Source organism: Parasteatoda tepidariorum, chromosome 5 (genome assembly GCF_982258835.1).
Source record: "Parasteatoda tepidariorum strain Cologne lab strain chromosome 5, Ptep-v5.0, whole genome shotgun sequence".
Lineage (NCBI taxonomy): Eukaryota > Metazoa > Arthropoda > Arachnida > Araneae > Theridiidae > Parasteatoda > Parasteatoda tepidariorum.
In genome coordinates, this window is record NC_141759.1 from 94253956 (window position 1) to 94276597 (window position 22642).

The following is a 22642-nucleotide window of genomic DNA, read 5'->3' on the forward strand; positions in this document are numbered from 1 at the left end:
ACTAATTTTCTTAATTGTTGATAGAAATTGAGAGTTAACATGTATAACGACTTAATTTTTAGAAGAAAGCAGTTCTGTTTTAAAAGATGATGCCTGTTACAATTGCCACGATAAATTACAAAATAAGAAAAATGCAGCAAAAATTACCGCACATAAAATTTTTATGCAAGTTGTGAATTTTATTTTATTCTTTCAAGCATTACATTAAACTTATGCTTATAGTAATTTGCGCTACCCTTTGGTTAACCTGACTCAGTGTAAAGCTACCAAAAAAATACTGACCTATACCAACTTCTTATTTTTTTAAACTCCCACAATATAAAAAAGGGTTAAATTGTGAGTTTCTTTTCACCTGGTTATCTTTCTAAATACCTCTACCTAATACTAAATTTATGGGCACAAAGAAAAAGAAAAACTCAAACATAATAGTGCAACTTTCTCGTCCCAGTTGTACAAAACTTTGTTAAATAAAATTAAAATTTATTAGCTGTATAGTAAAAAACGAAAGTTAGTATTGTGCATTTTAAAGAGAGGGTATAGGGCAAAAGTGGAAAAATTTGCTATTGGCCCGTTGCAGCATTTTTAACTGTGGTCACTTTTCTGCAAAAATTGAAACTTTAAAATTATTAAAATATTAATATTCTGAATTTGAGGCATTTTTCCAAATATGGTAAACATTGCAAGGTTATTTCTAAAATGAAGAAAAATTTTAAGAAATAAGCTTGAATTAAAGTAGTTTCGAAATATAATTCCCTATGTGTTTTAAGATAATATGTTAATATGGCATATTTGCATATGGGAACATTTTTTAAATGCTATTTACCTCTGTATTATTGTACAGTAGCTGGTTGGCAAATTTTGCCCTGGTTGAATATATCCGATTTGTTACTTTTGAAAACGTATTTTAAAGGTCATTAAGTGTTACAGATAAACTTTAATTTTAAAGGAAAGATTTTTTTCATTTAGAATGAAAACTAAATACATATTTTAGTTATTTTCTATCAAAGTTATTTAAAATTTCATAATGTAACTTAAATAGTTTTGTTTAAATTCCAGAACATGTAAGTTATTTGGGTGGAAATCACACAAACATAAGTGATTTTCGAAAATAACACTAAATCTACATGCTTGAAAAGCAAGTAATTTTAAATGTTACATAATTTAATTTTTCTTGAAATAATATTTTTTCTTTTGACTTAGTAGAAAAAATATTATTTCAAGAAAAATAAATCTTTTCTGTAAATAATATTCTACTATATTTCTGAATATTATTTCTATTAAATAATATTCTATAAGTATTATGTATAAATTTTAATTTTAAAGGAAAGATTTTTTTCATGTAGGATGAAAAATAAATGCATATTTTAGTTACTTTATAACAAAGCTATTTAGAATTTCATAATATGCTAGTATAACTTAAATAGTTTTATTTAAATTGCAGAACATGTAAGTTATTTGGGTAGAATTCCACACAAACAGAAGTGATTTTCGAAAATAACACTAAATCTACATGCTTGAAAAAGCAAGTCATTAAATATTACATAATTTAATTATTCTTGAAATAATATTTTTTCTTTTGACTTAATAGAAAAAATATTTTTTCCATAAATAATATTCTACTATATTTCTGAATATTATTGCTATTAAATATTATTCTACTAAGTTGAAAGAAAAAATATTATTTCAAGAAAAATAATATTTTTTCTATGAATAATATTAAATAATATTCTACTATGTTTCTGAATATTATTTCTATTAAATAATATTCTACTAAGTTGAAAGAAAAAATATTATTTCAAGAAAAATAATCTTTTTTCTATGAATAATATTAAATAATATTCAACTATATTTCTGAATATTATTGCTATTAAATAATATTCTACTAAGTTGAAAGAAAAAATATTATTTCAAGAAAAATAATATTTTTTCTATGAATAATATTAAATAATATTCTACTATATTTCTGAATATTATTTCTATTAAATAATATTCTACTAAGTTGAAGGAAAAAATATTATTTCAAGAAAAATAATATTTTTTCTATGAATAATATTAAATAATATTCTACTATATTTCTGAATATTATTTCTATTAAATAATATTCAATTAAGTCGAAAGAAAAAATATTATTTCAAGAATATTAGTATTCTCAGAAGTAGTTCTGTGATCTATATAAAGCTTTTAAATTTATTTTTACTTATTGTTGAAAAATAATACAATCAAGAATATGCATGCCCTTTTATGTTTAATTTTGTAATATTTTAATATTATAACTTAATAATTTTTTAGCATTAATAACTTTAAATTTTTGGATTTTTTTTCCGTAATTTTGAAATATTACCCCCGAGAATAAGTATTTTTTTATAATTAAATTTAGTTTCTTTTCAACAATTATTTGTTTTGCGTGGTTTGCATAATTGAAATAGCTTTGAAACTGAGATTTAATGAAGTATTGCATTCCGCTTATATAAAACTTAGTATTTTTTTAAAAATTGATTATTTTTTTCTAAGTAATTATAAAATCTATTCATTATTGTATTGTAGACCATAATATAACAGTATGTTTGTTCCTGCTTTAGGTTCCGTGTAACATTTGAAATATTTATGTTCTTCTACTCAGTTTAAACCGGAGATTCACATACGTGTATCTAATATTATTAGCTCTCTGGCAGTATAATTCATATTCTGTGTATCTTGTTATGACTTATGACCGTAAATTAGAAATATGCAAATGTAAAATATTTTTTTGCTGTATCTCTTTATACTTCGGTAGTGAAGAATTTCTACAAAATGAAAGGGTCTCTACCATTCTCCGATTTCAAATTTAAAGAGACTCATTCATTTTGAAACTGATTATGCCAGGCATTTAAGAATCACTACAAAATGGAATTTTTAAAGAAATCTTAAGCACTTTTAATCATTTTTGTTTCATAGATATATTTTTGAATACAATGTCATTCATTATAGTAAATCTATATATAAAATTGTCATTCAAGGCTTCTCTGGTTGTTCTGTTTTTATTAACACTACTAGATGGCAGCAGTATGAATTTTAGAAGCAAATGAGATTTTAATTTTTCCCAAGCACTATATCTTCCTTTTCTTACGAATTTGTGGTGCTGCCATCTAGTAGTATTTTCAACAATATGCATTTATTCGTGTAATCTTTTTTCCTTCTTCGTATTCTTTAAATTAAAAGAACAGTGTCATGATTTTATTCAAACTTAAGTTTAAACCTATTTTATTATACACACGTTGAGAACCATCCTTAACCAACAATTACTTTTATTGAATTTGGTTGATTGGTGGTTCGCTGGAGAAATTGTTGGGCAAGTGTCGAAGACACCTCTGGGTTTCAGAAATTTACTAGCATTTGTGCTGCCATCTGTTAATAGAAGAAAATAATTTAACAAACTTTTTTTTTCATATTATCCCCAAATTATTATTAGAATTAATTTTATTTTTTTTTTCTACTAAGGATTAAGAACTCAAAAAGGTTTATTTTTACACTTTTCTGAAAAGAACTTGCAGAAAGTGAAGGTAGGTAATTTTTTTTTTTTAAAGTTTTGAATGAGACTCAGTGGTATGCTCTCAGCTCGCTTATTATATATTTTTGAAAAGAGAATCTATTTTTATTTATGAAAATCTAAATCCATGTTTTAAATTAATTTCGATGCGGAAATATTTCTATGATAAGTAAAAAATATGCACAGCTTCGAACAGCCAAATATTCTTAAAAATTTTTAAAGAGGCCTCATTTCTTACACCCGAATTCAATCGAAAATTGGAAGGCGTGGAAGAAAAATTCTAAATATGCTTTTAATCATTTTTCTTTAATTTCAACAAATAAACAGATGGGGGGATATTAACTCGATTCAGCAGTTATCTTTTGATATAAGATCGTCACTTAATAAAAAAGGGTGAAAATAAATCTGGCGTTCCTTCGATAATTTTCGTACTCGAAAATACAAATCTGCCGGAAAAAGGTACGTTTATTCAAAGAACGGTACAGTTCGAACTACTCTGATAATTGAACCCAAAGGGCCAGAAAAATGCGATAAGGAAATAATTTTTCATAGCATCTTAGTACCATTTTTTATTCATTTCATTAATTTGGAATAAGTTTTAATTATCTCAATGAAATTGTAGATTAACGTAATATCCAATTCCTCTTGTGTTGCCTTACGCACAATTATTTTTTTGCAAATGCTCAAAATTCTTATCATATGTTTAATAGTTTTTATAGACTGCCTAATAGTTCTGAAATTTGTTTTGAGTATTTATAATAGCATGAATGAAGTAAAGAAGAAGAAAAAAAAAATCAATAAATTTCTTCTGAAAAATTGCGTTTTTTCGCATCTTAATTAAATCTTCCAATTAACATTTCAAAATTATCTTCCATCTCAATTAAAGTGATCTTTTATTTAATTAATTTCGGTTTTCATTGCGCATGAAGCTTTAAAAAACGGATAAAAATGCGAATTTTAAAAAAATGGGTTTAGTTAAAAGAGCGCGCTTAAGAAAAAGTATGCGCGTTTTGAAAGGAAACTGAACGTAGCATGAAATAACCTTTTTACATTGAACTTGACCTTTTAGCACTTAACTCTTAAAAGCAGCATGTATCAAATCAATATGAAAATCAGCTTCTATTTTTTCTTTAAAAAAACACTAAGAACAATTATTATTCACGAATTAATTCCTTTAAATGGATCAATAGTCATGACTATAGTTTTTTTTTTTTTGTTTATTTTTTTATTTATTTATTTATTTTTTTTTTTTTTTTCAAAAGAAAAAAAATCAGAATACTGTGCCCATTTTCTTAAACTCTCAGTTTGAGTAAGATATGACCTCTCTCTCTCTCTTTTTTTTTTTTTACGAATGCATATTTTGAGCGATTCCTATGTTTTTCAAGCGTACATTTTAGAGCAACGGTGGCTCAGGGAATGGAGCTTTCGCCATACACTGAGGTGACCCAGGTGCGGCTACGGTTGCTGATTGATACAAATTATTCTGCTCTGACGTAAAATATCCTTAGTGGTACACGAATCATGGGTTAGAATCAAGTTGCCGTCCGGTTTTCCATTTGAGGCTTTCGTGGTTTTCCTCTCTATATAACGTAAATGCGGGTTAGTTTCATCAGAAAGTCCTCCACGAAGGCTTGCTTGTCCCGATGCTTGATCCAAGAGTTCCCTTGTCTTCTGGGTAGGTTCAAGGCTTAGGAGTGGAAAATAGATTGTCATAAACTCAGAATTGGGTCGGTTGTTCATCGCCGGAGATAAAATAAAATAAAACGTATATTTTAAGCAATGTCCCTTTTTCTTTCAAACACGCGTTTAAAATTATTTTCTTAAATACGCATTTCGATTAATGCTAATTTTTTTTTCAAACGCACACTATGAGCAATAACCATTTTTTAAAACCATCAAAAGTGAGGCCGGGATAGCCAGGTTGGTAGGACACTGAGCCCATATCCAAGAGTTCATGGGTTCCATCCCCGCCGGCCGAAGACTCCCCATGTAGTAAATGGTGACTGATGCACGCTAAATCTGTCGAGTCGCAAAGTCCTTCATGTTCCCATAACAAATCAATACCCCTGGGGGTACTGATCCAGGAGTTTCCTTATGGATTGGTTCAAAATTACAAGGCTACGGAGTTGAACGTTAGTAGTCGTAAACCCAAAAAATTGGGTCGGCTGTTCAACGACGGTTATAATATAAAATAAAATCTCTCCTCCCCAAGCATATGTGGTACAAGTTCAATATTATTTTATATTTCTAACACAAAATGATAGTTGGTTATTAATTCTTGAATCTTTTTAGGGCCAACCCAACAATCACCGTCCTCCCACAGCGGAAAAATTTTTCTCTCTGTATACATACTGTGTCCACCCTAAGCGTTTTTTAAGAGTGGCCCGCCCTGCGTGTCCTTTGATCACAAGCCCCCATCCCTTGAAAGCACTGCTTTTTTATTCATATTCAATTTGAATCAAAATTAACTCACTGTTTAAATAATAATTACACACTGATAAAATTATTTGTAATGGGTTTAATAGAAGGTTGTATATCTATTTATAGGTTTAATTCTGATTACTATTGCAATTATTTACTTTATTAGGATTTTTCTCAACCCTGTGGCAGAATTGTTTCAAACAATCTGCGACAAACTCTCTAGCACTAATATTTTTAACAATAACAAACATATATGTTACTAATTTAAAGAAGCAAAAGTGCAAAAAAAAAACTAATATTTTTTAATTGAATGCATGAAAAATTTTTATTCTAATATCATGAGAGATATTCTTGTATTTTGTTGGGGCGGGGAGCACAAGTTATGTCCCTCTTCGAATTTTGTAAATAATCATCTCTATAAAAAAAAATTTTTAAAAAAAGAATGAAATCCATAAAATCGTCGAAAAAAAGAAGAAATCATGCGAATCAGACTCCTCAAATGCGTGTTTCCGTTCGAGATTAGATTGTTGTAATAAATTATATCTAAAAAATATCGGATTTAAGAACTATGGAGAAATCAACAGCAATAACTGCCCCAAAAATTCGATGCAATTATTGCTTTAAAAAGTAAATATTCAAATGCATGATTCAAATTTTCCATATTGTTTGAAATATATCAGGATATTTATATATTTCAAACAATACGTGAAAATTAATATCAAAAACTGCCGAAAAACTTTCTGCAAGAGCTCTAACGTTCTGCGAAAATGTTGTCGTGTCACTGTGATTCTGCCACGGAGATTCTCAAATGGATAAATTTTTTATAAGTATCTTTCTTAGATTCTGCCACGGAGATTCTTAACTGGTTAAATTTTTATAAGTATATTATTAGAGAGCGTATTAATCAGGGTTGGGTTTTTGCCGTCAAAAACTGGTTTTTGACATGACAGTGGTAAAACATGGACAGTCTTTACCGGTAAAAACTGTCAAAAACCTACTGTTTTCTTTAATTTATGGCATATAGCAGACAATATATTATTTTCACTTAATTGCCTTTATAAATAAATGTTGTAAATAATTGCTATTGATTTTGCAACCATATACATATATTCTTATAGAAGGATATACATTCATACAGAAATATTGTAATATACTTATTGAAAATAGTGATACTTAACTTTTATCATTATAGCTTGATTTGCAAAGGATTAAAAATTTTGCACTTCTTAATTGTTAGAAATAAACAAACAAACAAAAAAACTTGGAACTATTAATAAATTCAAGAACTAAAAAGAAAAACTTAAAATTTGGCATTTCTTAAATATTAGAAATAAGCTAAACAAAACTTTCAAAACTTGTAACTACTAACAAACTCTAAGTCAGGAATGACTTGACATTCTTCAGTAATGTAATATGCCAAACAAAATGATGCTTGGAAATGTTGAAAATTTTGTTTAGTATCCTAATATTTTACTTTAAATAGTATGATTTGATATAATCATGTTGGGAAAATGCAAACATCTGTTCTTAAATATCTTTTAGCAACTTTTTTTCTAATTTTATTGCCCAAAAATGAATTAGGTAATTTTAAATCATAAGCAGTTAAACTCAAATTAAAATACAGTTTTCTCAAAACTATGGGTTTTTGACATGACGGTAAAAACCATGGTATAAACCGTCATGTGTCAAAAACTTGCCCAGGTATTAATACATTTTATGTGATTTTAAAATTTAAAACTTCTTTTTTTTAACAAATACCTTTAAAAAAGAAAAAAAATTTTAAATGTTCATATTCTCACAATTTTCAGCATTAACTATAGAATAGAGCTTTCAAGTTGTTTCGTTTGAAACATACTTTGTGATTTTAAATGAAGTCCTCTAATAAATTCCAATTGTTTTGTTTGTCAGAAAGTGGTAGAAGTTTTGATTTTGGGTTGTATTGATTATCTAACCTTTGCAGCTTCTCAGTAAAAAAATAAAATATGAAACAATTGAAGCTAAATTTACAGAAGAAAGGGGCAAAAAAATTAGAACTATATGACATTGCTCAAAAATGCAAAAAAAAAAAAAAATTTAAAAAATTCTAAAGAAAATAATTTTGTTTGCTTTTTTTCACATATGTCCCACTTTATGAATTGTCAAAATGAAACACATCACATTTTGCTAAGAAAGTGCAAAATCTAGTTTTATTTGTAAATTTCAATTACCAAAATATGTATTTTTTTATTATACATTTTTGTTGTCACTGGTGCTGAACATGGAATCTGATATAATCTACCTAAAATTTTCTCGTATATTTAAATTACATGTTTTTATTATCGTCTATAATTAATGTTAAAAACCTACTGAAATTTCATGCTGATACACTTATAACCAGGGTTGGGTTTTTGACGTCAAAAAGTGGTTTTTGACATGACAAGGGTATAATACTGGTTTAAACCGTCAAAAATGTCAAAAACTAAAGTTTGCCAAAAAAATATATAAACTTCAAAACTACCAACTGTTGCCATGCATTATATTGAAATTTAATTATACTATAGGTAATCAGCAGGTTTTAAAATAAAGGTAAAATAACAGATTTAAAATCTCAGAAATTTATATTCAAATGCATGTGCAGAAAAATTTTGCACAAAATTTTTTTAAATATTTATATTTTGAAAAAAAAAAATTTTTTTTGATACTTCAGAAAATTAAAAGTTTATTACTATGTATTTTTGACATATAAGGAGGAACATATAACTAATATTTATAAGGAACTTACAAGTTATGTTGTATAAATACAAACTTGATACAAGTGTATGAAAAAAAAATTTAATGTTATACCGAATATCTTTATTATCCAGATTGTTAATTTGAATTTAAAAGTAGTTATATTTGTGAATAATGATAAATATAATTCATATTGTTTATTATATTTATTTATAATTATTACACTTATCATTTTAAAACAATTTTTACCTCCTAATTTTTTCCCCCACTTGTATTAAGAAGACAAATAATGCATATATTGAAAGCAAGAAGTAATTATTCAACAGCTGAATATTTAGATATTCAACAAAACTATGTATATAGTATTCAGCAAAATGAAATTCACAAGTATTTGGGTAAACTAAATTTTCAGCATAGTAAATGAATAGGCTGAATATGCTGTAAATCGACACTAACTACTCTGTGTATTTAACAGAAAGCACTTAAATTTGTATTGTCTTATGTTAAAAAGATTATTAAGAAGATTTAAAAGAATATTAAAAAGATTTTTCTTTAAAAGATGTCTAATGTACAAAACTGCTAATGTTTATCTTTAAAAATGTCTAATTTTTAGTATAATCTATACTATACACTAAATTTGGTTATAAATAAATTTCTTAATAATATCACTGCAGATTTTCAATAACACATGAAAATGAATACATAATATTACAAAAGATGTGAGCTTTCAAAAGTACAAGATTTTGGTTACTATTCAAAATATAAGTGTTTCTTCAAAATTTTTAATTTATTTTTTCTAGAACATATTTAGAAACACTATCCTTTATAAAAAAATATATAAATTTTATGTATTAAACCTATATTCATATGTGAAATTTAATTTTGACATTTTCGACAGTGAGGTTTTTGACGTGACGGTTTAAACCATGGTCTAAACTGTCAAAAACTGTCACATGTCAAAAACCTGCCAACCCTGCTTATAACAAAAATTAAAATATTTAAGTGACTACTTTAGTACTACTAGAATATATGCCAATTTTAGCCAAATTGAAGACTTTGCAAAACCATCACTCATAAACCATAACTATATACCAACAAAACTAAAAGATATTGCCATGTAAAATTTCAATTAAGAAAATATTTGTCTCAAATAGAGTAATCTTATATAATTTTAAACAAATACATTAACACTAATATTAGACATAACACTAATGTAATTAATGTAATACATTGACACGAATGTAGTTAAATATAGAAAACTAATTTTATTTTTAAATTTTGTTTCGAGAACTTACAATATTAATTTCATTAGACCATAAAAGATATTTTTATTTAAAAGATCTGATATACATCTTATCTGATCTAGTGTAAAGATCTAATCTGATATACAAACTGACATTCAAAAATTAGTTAATATGTTTTGTTTCCAATATTAAAAAATGGAAGTCAACAGAAACAAAAAATTTGTCTATGGTACATGATCTCAGATTGCCAATAAAAATTTTAATTTATTGAGACCATGATAGGATTAAGATTTAAACATACTATACTTGAATGTCAAACTTTTTCCAATCATAAAATAAAATATACCTACTTAAATTTTATAATAATCTACATTAATTTGTCACTAAAAACAGTCTTTTCAAAGATTATCAAAATATAGAGAGAATATATTATATAAGATATGGACTTAATTATATAGCTACTAATATACTTTCAACATTTGAATAATTAAACAAGGTTCTGAAATGCAGTTAAGATATTAAAAATTAAATTTCCATTAATTAATCCAATTAATACCATGAAAAAATTAATTAAAAAAAAAATAAACATTAAATAATATGGTGTAAAATTGGAGAAATGAATGAAACCTTTTTTACTCACTTAACCTTTATTTGAAATAATTATTCCACAGTATTGAACTATGCTGATAAAGACTTGGATGATATCACAGAAAAATAGTAAACGAAGATCATTTACAAAAATTTACACAATGTAGCAAACTAACAGTTCAACTTAACAGTTCACCAATCATTTGTTTTCTTCCGCAGAAGCCTGTTCCTGCATTTGTTGTTGTTTCTGAGCTTCTTCAACAACAGCTGGTTTCTGAATAGTAATCGGTACAACTCGTTCATTTTTAGGAGGAGGCTCTAGCTGTTTCCTGGGTGCTTTGATGGTCAGAATTCCATCCTGGCTGAGAGAAGTGACCACTTTATCGGGCTCGACATCATCAGGTAGTTTGTAGCGTCGGGTAAATTCTCTGGAAACAAAACCATGTTCATCTGCTTGCTCCTCGTGTTTTCCGCGAACCACTACATAATCGTCAACTGTTTTAACGTCAATTTCGTCGGGTCTGAAATGTTTGACGTTTAGCATCATTTTGAAGCTGTTGGAATCATCAGTTGACGAAGTGCTGGTTTGACGTCGTCGAGGGTGAACTATGTTCAGATGTATATGAGCTGGTTGAAAATAGTCGTCAAACAGTCCTAATCTAGGTGATCGCAGTTCAAAAGGATCGTAGAGGTCATGAAGAATTCGAGAGGCCAACATGTTGAGAGATCACAAAACAATATGTCAAACTCACTGAGCAACACAGAAATATCTTAGATTTTAAAGTAGAACAATATCAATCACAGTTCAAACTCACCGAGTAATTCACAAATAGCTTAGACTCAAAACTGTTAGGAAATAATAACAACAGCAAGATTCTATCACCAAATCTAACATTTTGCTAAAATTCGACAGTTTAAATATAGTGTTTACATCTTCTCGAGAGTTTTCTAGAGAGAAAATGATTTTACTGGAGAATTCTCTGAACTCTCATTGGTTAGTCTACAGAGTAAAGGTTACCATACATGGAGGCGCGCCTGTTGCTTGTTTGGCGAAAGTAAAGAGATCCAAACGAAGAAAATTCTAACTTATTTATTTATTTTTTACAAAAATGAATTTTTTTTATTATATAATTTTACAAAATAAATAAGCTAATACAATGTACGCTAAATATCTGAAATATCATTTATATGAGATGAAAATTTATTATTTACGAATGCTGCTAATGTTAAATTCAAAAACTATAAATTAAATTCGATTTAATTCCGCGATCGAAATATAAATTAATTACATGAATATAATAAAAAAATTTTAAAAAATTCTTTGCCGAGGAAATTGCACGTTTCCAATGCTACATTCTACTCAATTAAATAATGTTCATGCGTCATTTATGATCATTTTGTAAATTTATGTAAAGACTAATATTGCTAAAAAATTTGAAGAATAAAAACATTATTTATTTTTTTATGCATTTATCTGCGTATAAACCACACACACATACAAAAAATAATAATAATTTCATCAAATCGAGCTTTTACAATACCTTTTTAAAATTTTAATTTGGCTATTTTTACATTCTATCATTTATTTATACAGTTATTCAAGAAACGTTAAAGCTTAGCATTTTTTATTTTAAGCAACATTTCATTCTCTATAAAATTAAAACGTCGCAAGAAAAAATAAATTTTTAATGTAAATAATACATTTAATAAACTTTATTGATAAATTCAAAATAATTATAAATAATAATTCATTCATTTTAATGTTTAAATCAAATAATAATTAAAATAATGCTTTATTTAAATATAATAATAAATTCATAGAAAAATCGAAATGATTACTATTTTAATGTCGAGTCAATTTGAGATTACAAGTAGGACACTGTTTTCACAACAATTACAATCTCTTTTCCCCAACAATGTTTTTAAAAAAATAAGAAATTTGCTTTTTATAATTTATATTTTTATGTTATACCGGAAAAATGATTTTAAGGCTTTTCATTAGAAATTATTTATTTATCTTTCCTTATATTTTATTATTATCTTTTTATTTAAAAAAATTGTAAATAATTATAAGAAAATTCAATTTGAAATTTATGTATTAAAAATTTAGAAACGCAAATAATTAATCTCTCGAATACTTAAAAATTTATTTCTTTTCGAAAGCTTTCATAGTTTTCGATCATAATTTCACAAAACTGTAATACATATTTATGCATACATATTTATCTTAAATCACTTAAATTAGGTAGTCACAATTTAATTTTGCTTAAATGTTAAAAAAAATTCTATACTTTTAATTATTTTTCTTTTTTTTTAATTTTCAAATAAAAAGTAAAAATATTGTTCGACAAACAATTTCCATGTTGAAAACAAAAGAAACAAATTAAAATCTTCCACTAATGAAAGCTTTGAAAAATTAAGAAAACATTTTTGAAACTAGTTTATTTAATTGCATTTCCTAATTGAATTGCTAAAAATAATTTTTCAAATGATAATTATTGTTATTATTATTATTATTTAATGTTTACTTTAAAGCATATTGCTATGTTCAATTTATGAGGTTACCAATAATTTTATGATGATTATTTTTGACTAGTAAAGTTGTAAGAAAATTTTACTGCCTAAGAAAGTCCCTGTTTTTCATAAAAATTAGTAATTAAATAAATAAAATGAGAAACTGCCTCAAATTTGTTTGTTTTCACATTTTTTTTTCCTAATTTGAATACAAAAATTAATAACTAGCTAATGAACATTTTTTTAAACAAAATTTTACATAAAATAGATCTCATTGAGTTTACTTTCTGACGTGTTTTAAATGTTCTTCCTGATTAAGAAAAAAAGAATTTTTTTAAAGAAAGAAGGAAAAAAAAGCTTTAATTGAATATCAAAATCATAAAAAGAACTCGTATTGCCAAAAAAGCGATAAGACGCCAAATTACTGACAAAGAGCAGAAGAGAACTTCGTGGAACGCCTCCGAACTTTCACGCTGTTTCCATGGTAACATCTCGCTCGCTGGAGAAAATTCTGGATAACAGCTGAGAATATAAAATGAAGCGCTGCTATGTTTTGACAGATCAGAGATCATAGCGTGATAGTTTGCTGTCAAATTTCATCCAGTGAATTAGTTGCTGTGCTGTTTAAAAGCGAATCTTTTGGAGCTATTGTTCATTTCTTCGCTTGTTTACTTTGAAAATGGCCTACTCTCTATTGCCTTTGTTATCCCGTCGCTCTTGGTGGGATAGTTTTGATTATCCAGCAACACTTCTTGACCAAAACTTTGGAATGGGTCTGATGGATTCTGATTTATTGCCACCACGTCTCTATCGTGGATATTTGCTTCGACCCAGGACCCAGCTGAACTTAGATTCTTCTGGACAGTCCGAAGTCAAGAACGATAAAGATAACTTCGAGGTGAAATTGAATGTTAGCCACTTCAAGCCTGATGAAATAAGTGTGAAAACTGTTGATAATACTGTTGTTATTCACGGAAAACACGAAGAAAAGACCGACGAACACGGATTCATTACCAGAGAGTTTACTCGACGCTATATGTTGCCTGATGGAACCGAACCTGAAACCGTGAAGTCTTCTCTTACTCCAAATGGAATTTTGGTCATCGAAGCTCCTAAAAAAGCCATTGAACCACCTCCAACTGATGAGAAAGTCATTCCAATTACTATTCAGAAGCCTGAGGGTAATTAGAACTTTTAGAGACTTTATATTTAATGAACTGGAATATTTGATGTTCTAATAACTAGGTGTTATTAATAGTATTACCTATTAGGAATTATAATACCCATTTGGAATTATAATACCTGTGATAAAGCATTATGTTGTCAATATCATTCTGTAAGTAATCTCATTTTTGTAAACATTGAATGTTCATTAAAATATTTAATTGAAATTATTTTTGATGTCTTTATTTACATTTTTACACATTACTTTTTTTATATATAATGTTAACATAATTAGAAATTTAGTATTTATAAAGTAGTTAATTTCAAATTGGAATTTGAAATATTTAATTTAGGTTTATTAAGTAGGCAATGTTAAGATTACAGTAAATTCATATTAGCTATGAGAAATTCTGTTTTAATTTTAATATAAATCTGCTTAATTTGATAATCAGAATAGTTATTGATTATAAATGCTGAAACTTTTTACAATTATTCTGAAATGTATTAAAATTGTAGTGTTGAATACTATTAAAAGAATTTCAATTTTTAATTAGTAAGATAATTTTCATTTAAGTTTTTTTTTTTTCAAGTTTAAGAAGTGAATGTTAATAATTAAAAATTGTTTTATTTCATAAAATTTTAAGATAAATTAAAAATTAGAAAATGTTAAAAGTTGTAGAGTTGGAAGCTATGTTTATTTGCAAATTAACTTTTTATACAAAGTACAATAAACTTGAAATATTTATATTTGTTAATATTTTTTAATCTTCTGCTCTGTTTCTTTAAGTTTGGCATTTTTAAATTGCTTTACTATTAGTATGAAAATTTAAAATTTTTAATAAAAATGTTCTTATATTTTCAAATTTATTAAGCTGCTAATCTCAAATAAGAAAACTTCATAGCACTTAGATAAAATATTAATTTACAGTTAATGAATATTTTATGATAGTGGATATTTCTTTACGTATTTTAGGTATTAAACTGAGAATTATTGATCAAGTTGTTAAATGTGAGCAATTATGAAGTAGAAGAAAATTTCTGTAGATATATAATTGAGACTTTTTTTTTTTTCAGTATTTGCTAAAAATTTGGAACTTATTCTAAACTATTAATCCTAAGATAAAGCATGAAACATGACATTTAATGTTTCAAAGCTAAAGATTATATAACAGTAAATATATTATTTTAAATGAAATTAAATATTTTTTAAACAACTTTAAATATCCTTAAACTTATTTTCTTAATTGTTGATAGAAATTGAGAGTTAACATGTATAACGACTTAATTTTTAGAAGAAAACAGTTCTGTTTTAAAAGATGATGCCTGTTACAATTGCCAAGATAAATTACAAAATAAGAAAAATGCAGCAAAAATTACCAAACATAAAATTTTTATGCAAATTGTGAATTTTATTTTATTCTTTCAAGCATTACATTAAACTTATGCTTACAGTAATTTGCGCTACCCTTTGGTTAACCTGACTCAATGTAAAGTTACCAAAAAAATACTGACCTTTACCAACTTCTTATTTTTTTAAACTCCCACAATATAAAAAAGGGTTAAATTGTGAGTTTCTTTTCACCTGGTTATCTTTCTAAATACCTCTACCTAATCCTAAATTTATGGGCACAAAGAAAAAGAAAAACTCAAACATAATAGTGCAACTTTCTCGTCCCAGTTGTACAAAACTTTGTTAAATAAAATTTAAATTTATTAGCTGTATAGTAAAAAACGAAAGTTAGTATTGTGCATTTTAAAGAGAGGGTATAGGGCAAAAGTAGAAAAATTTGCTATTGGCCAGTTGCAGCATTTTTAACTGTGGTCACTTTTCTGCAAAAAGTGAAACTTTAAAATTATTAAAATATTAATATTCTTAATTTGAGGCATTTTTCCAAATATGGTAAACATTGCAAGGTTATTTCTAAAATGAAGAAAAATTTTAAGAAATAAGCTTGAATTAAAGTAGTTTCGAAATATAATTCCCTATGTGTTTTAAGATAATATGTTAATATGGCATATCTGCATATGGGAACATTTTTTAAACGCTATTTACCTCTGTATTATTGTACTGTAGCTGGTTGGCAAATTTTGCCCTGGTTGAATATATCCGATTTGTTACTTTTGAAAACGTATTTTGAAGGTCATTAAGTGTTACAGATAAACTTTAATTTTAAGGGAAAGATTTTTTTCATTTAGAATGAAAACTAAATACATATTTTAGTTATTTTCTATCAAAGTTATTTAAAATTTCATTATGTAACTTAAATAGTTTTGTTTAAATTCCAGAACATGTAAGTTATTTGGGTGGAATTCCACACAAACATAAGTGATTTTCGAAAATAACACTAAATCTACATGCTTGAAAAGCAAGTAATTTTAAATGTTACATAATTTAATTTTTCTTGAAATAATATTTTTTCTTTTGACTTAGTAGAAAAAATATTATTTCAAGAAAAATAAATCTTTTCTGTAAATAATATTCTACTATATTTCTGAATATTATTTCTATTAAATAATATTCTATAAGTATTATGTATAAATTTTAATTTTAAAGGAAGCATTTTTTTTTTCATTTAGGATTTAAACTAAATACATATTTCAGTTATTTTATAACTAAGTTACTTAAAATTTCATAATATACTATAACTTAAATAGTTTTGTTTAAATTACAGAACATGCAAGTTATTTAGGTAGAATTCTACACAAACAGAAGTGATTTTCGAAAATAACACTAAATCTACATGCTTGAAAAAGCAAGTCATTTTAAATATTACATAATTTAATCATTGAAATAATATTTTTTCTTTTGACTTAATAGAAAAAATATTTTTTCTATAAATAACATTCTACTATATTTCTGAATATTATTGCTATTAAATATTATTCTACTAAGTTGAAAGAAAAAATATTATTTCAAGAAAAATAATATTTTTTCTATGAATAATATTAAATAATATTCAACTATATTTCTGAATATTATTGCTATTAAATAATATTCTACTAAGTTGAAAGAAAAAATATTTCAAGAAAAATATTTTTTCTATGAATAATATTAAATAATATTCTACTATATTTCTGAATATTATTTCTATTAAATAATATTCTACTAAGTTGAAGGAAAAAATATTATTTCAAGAAAAATAATATTTTTTCTATGAATAATATTAAATAATATTCTACTATATTTCTGAATATTATTTCTATTAAATAATATTCAATTAAGTCGAAAGAAAAAATATTATTTCAAGAATATTAGTATTCTCAGAAGTAGTTCTGTGATCTATATAAAGCTTTTAAATTTATTTTTACTTATTGTTGAAAAATAATACAATCAAGAATATGCATGTCCTTTTATGTTTAATTTTCTAATATTTTAATATTATAACTTAATAATTTTTTAGCATTAATAACTTTAAATTTTTGTATTTTTTTTCCGTAATTTTGAAATATTTCCCCCGAGAATAAGTATTTTTTTATAATTAAATTTAGTGCCTTTTCAACAATTATTTGTTTTGCGTGGTTTGCATAATTGAAATAACTTTGAAACTGAGATTTAATGAAGTATTGCATTCCGCTTATATAAAACTTAGTATTTTTTTAAAAATTGATTATTTTTTTCTAAATAATTATAAAATCTATTCATTATTGTATTGTAGACCATAATATAACAATATGTATGTTTGTTCCTGCTTTAGGTTCCGTGTAACATTTGAAATATTTATGTTCTTCTACTCAGTTTAAACCGGAGATTCACATACGTGTATCTAATATTATTAGCTCTCTGGCAGTATAATTCATATTCTGTGTATCTTATTATGACTTATGGCCGTAAATTAGAAATATGCAAATGTAAAATATTTTTTTGCTGTATCTCTTTATACTTCTGTAGTGAAGAATTTCTACAAAATGAAAGGGTCTCTACCATTCTCCGATTTCAAATTTAAAGAGACTCATTCATTTTGAAACTGATTATGCCAGGCTTTTAAGAATCACTACAAAATGGAATTTTTAAAGAAATCTTAAGCATTTTTAATCATTTTTGTTTCATAGATATATTTTTGAATACAATGTCATTCATTATAGTAAATCTATATATAAAATTGTCATTCAAGGCTTCTCTGGCTGTTCTGTTTTTATTAACACTACTAGATGGAAGCAGTATGAATTTTAGAAGCAAATGAGATTTTAATTTTTCCCAAGCATGTGTAACTATATCTTCCTTTTCTTACGAATTTGTGGTGCTGCCATCTAGTAGTATTTTCAACAATATGCATTTATTCGTGTAATCTTTTTTCCTTCTTCGTATTCTTTAAATTAAAAGAACAGTGTCATGATTTTATTCAAACTTAAGTTTAAACCTATTTTATTATACACACGTTGAGAACCATCCTTAACCAACAATTACTTTTATTGAATTTGGTTGATTGGTGGTTCGCTGGAGAAATTGTTGGGCGAGTGTCGAAGACACCTCTGGCTGGGTTTCAGAAATTTACTAGCATTTGTGCTGCCATCTGTTAATAGAAGAAAATAATTTAACAAACTTTTTTTTCATATTATCCCCAAATTATTATTAGAAATTATTTAATTTTTTATTTTCTACTAAGGATTAAGAACTCAAAAAGGTTTATTTTTACACTTTTCTGAAAAGAACTTGCAGAAAGTGAAGGTAGGTAATTTTTTTTTTTTTAAAGTTTTTAATGTGACTCAGTGGTATGCTCTCAGCTCGCTTATTATATATTTTTGAAAAGAGAATCTATTTTTAATTATGAAAATCTAAATCCATGTTTTAAATTAATTTCGATGCGGAAATATTTCTATGATGAGAAAAAAATATGCACAGCTTCGAACAGCCAAATATTCTTAGAAATTTTTAAAGAGGCCTCATTTCTTACACCCGAATTCAATCGAAAATTGGAAGGCGTGGAAGAAAAATTCTAAATATGCTTTTAATCATTTTTCTTTAATTTCAACAAATAAACAGATGGGGGGATATTAACTCGATTCAGCAGTTATCTTTTGATATAAGATCGTCACTTAATAAAAAAAGGGTGAAAATAAATCTGGTGTTCCTTCGATAATTTTCGTACTCGAAAATCCAAATCTGCCGAAAAAAGGTACGTTTATTCAAAGAACGGCAGAGTTCGAACTACTCTGATAATTGAACCCAAAGGGCCAGAAAAATGCGATAAGGAAATAATTGTTCATAGCAGCTTAGTATCATTTTTTATTCATTTCATTAATTTGGAATAAGTTTTAATTATCTCAATGAAATTGTAGATTAACGTAATATCCAATTCCTTTTGTGTTGCCTTACGCACAATTATTTTTTGCAAATGCTCAAAATTCTTATCATATGTTTAATAGTTTTCATAGACTGCCTAAAAGTTCTGAAATTTGTTTTGAGTATTTATAATAGCATGAATGATGTAAAGAAGAAAAAAAAATCAATAAATTTCTTCTGAAAAATTGCGTTTTTTCGCATCTTAATTAAATCTTCCAATTAACATTTCAAAATTATCTTTCATTTCAATTAAAGTGATCTTTTATTTATTTAATTTTGGTTCTGATTGCGCATGAAGCTTTAAAAAACGCGAATATTAAAAAAAATGGATTTAGCTAAAAAAGCGCGCTTAAGAAAAAGTATGCGCGTGATTCCTATGTTTTTCAAGCGTACGTTTTAGAGCAATGGTGGCTCAGGAAATGGAGCGTTCGCCATACACTGAGGTGAAACAGGTGCGGCTGCAGTGGCTAATTGATACAAATTATTCTGCTTTGACGTAAAATATCCTCAGTGGTAGACGGATCATGGGTTAGAATACCTTTACCGTTGGGCTTTCCATTTGAGGCTTTCGTAGTTATCCTCTCCATGTAACGTAAATGCGGGTTATTTCCATCAGAAAGTCCTCCACGAAGGATTGTTTGTCCCGATGCTTGATCCAAGAGTTCCCTTGTCTTCTGGGGTAGGTTCAAAATTACAAGGCTGAGGAGTGGAAAATAGACTGTCGTAAACTCAGAATTGGGTGGGCTGTTCATCGCCGGTGATAAAATAAAATAAAACGTTTATTTTAAGCTATGTCCCTTTTTCTTTCAAACACGCGTTTAGAACTATTTTCTTCAATACTCATTTCAATCAATGCTGATATTTTTTTTCAAACGCTCATTATGCGCAATAACCATTTTTTCAAACCATTAAAAGTGAAGCCTGGTTGGTAGGGCACTGGGCCCGTATCCAAAAGTTCGTGGGTTCGATCCCCGCCGGCAGAAGAGTCCCCGTGTAGTAAATGGTGACTGATGCACGCTCAATCTGTCTAGTCGCAAAGTCCTCCATGTTCCCATAACAAATCAATATTTCTGGGGGTACTGATCCTGGAGTTTCCTTGTCTTCTGGATTGGTTCAAAATTACAAGGCTACGGAGTTCAACATTAGTAGTCGTATACCCAAAATTGGGTCGGCTGTTCAGCAACGGATATAAATGGTGACTGATGCACGCTAAATCTGTCGAGTCGCAAAGTCCTCCATGTTCCCATAACGAATCGATACCTCTGGGGGTACTGATCCAGGAGTTTCCTTGTCTTCTGGATTGGTTCAAAATTACAAGGCTACGGAGTTGAACATTAGTAGTCGTAAACGCAAAATTGGGTCCACTGTTCAACGACGGATATATATATATATATATATATATATATATATATATATATATATATATATATATATATATATATATATATATATATATATATAAACAACATCAAAAGTAAAAAGTTTGCATTATATTCATGCATGACTCATTTTCATTAAAGTATTCTGTACTTCATCTGAGGTACTACTAACTTCTGACAGCGTAAAAAACTGACAACTGGAGTTGAGGAGTTAAAGATGTCAGTTCATGTACCGTTTTCATACCTTGTCATAATCTTGAATAATATGTCTCGCGAAACAATCACGATTTCTGCCGCTTTAGTCACGGAAGTTCCCCAAAGTCACGCGTCAATAATTATACCGTTTTAGAGGTCACTGAGATTTTTCAGACTTATCGCGTCACAACACTTCTCATGTAATAGCCTTCGTATAGCATTTATTGATTCTCACTTGAGGATGCTAACATGCCCCGGTGTCGGCTAAACAGGGGGGTTCAAGTACCCCACAAATCGAAAATCTTTGACAAAAGTCATTTTTCTAGTTAAATGAGAGTATATATTCATTAACAAAGTCTTTCGAAGCTCTTTCGCAATTAACAATTTAATTTCGAGAATTGTCAAAAATTATTTTTCTGGTAAAATGAGAGAGCACCCACTAACATTGTCTTTCGCGATTGACAAAATAATTTTACTAACTGTCAAAAATCATTTTTCTTTTTAGTAAAGTGAGAGCATGCTCATTTTATATTTTATTTCATAACCGTCATTGAACAGCCGACCCAATTTTTGGGTTTGCGACTGCTAATGTTCAACTACGTAGTTTCGTAATTTTAAACCCAATCCAGAAGACAAGGGAACTCCTGGATCGAGAATTGGGAGAAATTTGTCTTCGTGGAGGGACTTTTTGTTGGAACTAACTCGCATTTGCGTGACATGGAGAGGATGACCATGAGAACTTCCTACGGTTAGCCTGACGGCGTGGGGACTGTAACCCATGATCCGCCAACCACTGAGGATATTTCACATCTGCACTGTGGTCAGTGCAAGCCGGATGCGGAATTCATATCGACCAGCCATAGCCGGGATTCGAACCCGGTTCATCTCATCGAAAGTCGAACGCTCAATCCTCAGAAAAATATACTCATTAACAGTGTCTTTCGAACCTCTTTCGCAATAAAGAAACTAATTTTCCTAGTAAAATACGAGTATATATATATATATATATATATATATATATATATATATATATATATATATATATATATATATATATATATATATATATATATATATATATATATATATATATATATATATATATATAAATAAATAAATATAAGAAAACACTAAGAAAGTTAAGAAAAACAATAAGTAACCGGCGCGGATATCGTGCAAATCCGCGGCTAAAATTATTTACAAAGCAGGCAATTTATGTTTCTCTTTTCTATTTTATATTTTTTCTTAAATAAACATCTATCTTCTAAAACTATTTATGATCAATTTTTAAAATTATCCAGTATAATATTACCTTGTGCACATCCATTTCGGACCCATCCTTGGTAACTAACAAATCAAAACTCAGAATAACAAATCACTTCAGCAGAGCAGTAAGAACGACACTTTAGAACCCTTTTGTTACACTCAATTTGCGCTTTTGTTTTCATCTTTTGTTTTCATATTTTGTAATCTGGCAATCTTTCTGCGAAAACATTTTTAAATCATTCTTGAAAAATAACTGTCCACGTAAGTTGTTATGATTTTGCTACTCGCTTTATAGTCCCCCCTTTTTAATGTTTTTTATTTTTATTTTATTTTTTATTTTTATTTTATTTTATTA

General features: G+C 27.2%; 2 protein-coding genes across 2 annotated transcripts; one reads left to right on the top strand and one right to left on the bottom strand.

The window, feature by feature from the left end:
- Nucleotides 1–10528: 10528 nt before the first annotated feature.
- On the bottom strand, nt 10529–11473 carry LOC107450991 (protein lethal(2)essential for life). The gene has a single exon (XM_016066940.4). The coding sequence runs from the start codon at nt 11204–11206 to the stop codon at nt 10688–10690; it is 519 nt and encodes a 172-aa protein (XP_015922426.2). The 5' UTR covers nt 11207–11473; the 3' UTR covers nt 10529–10687.
- A 1983-nt stretch (nt 11474–13456) lies between these two features.
- Nucleotides 13457–14396, top strand: LOC122269386 (protein lethal(2)essential for life). The gene has a single exon (XM_043042228.3). The coding sequence runs from the start codon at nt 13682–13684 to the stop codon at nt 14189–14191; it is 510 nt and encodes a 169-aa protein (XP_042898162.1). The 5' UTR covers nt 13457–13681; the 3' UTR covers nt 14192–14396.
- Nucleotides 14397–22642: the final 8246 nt, after the last annotated feature.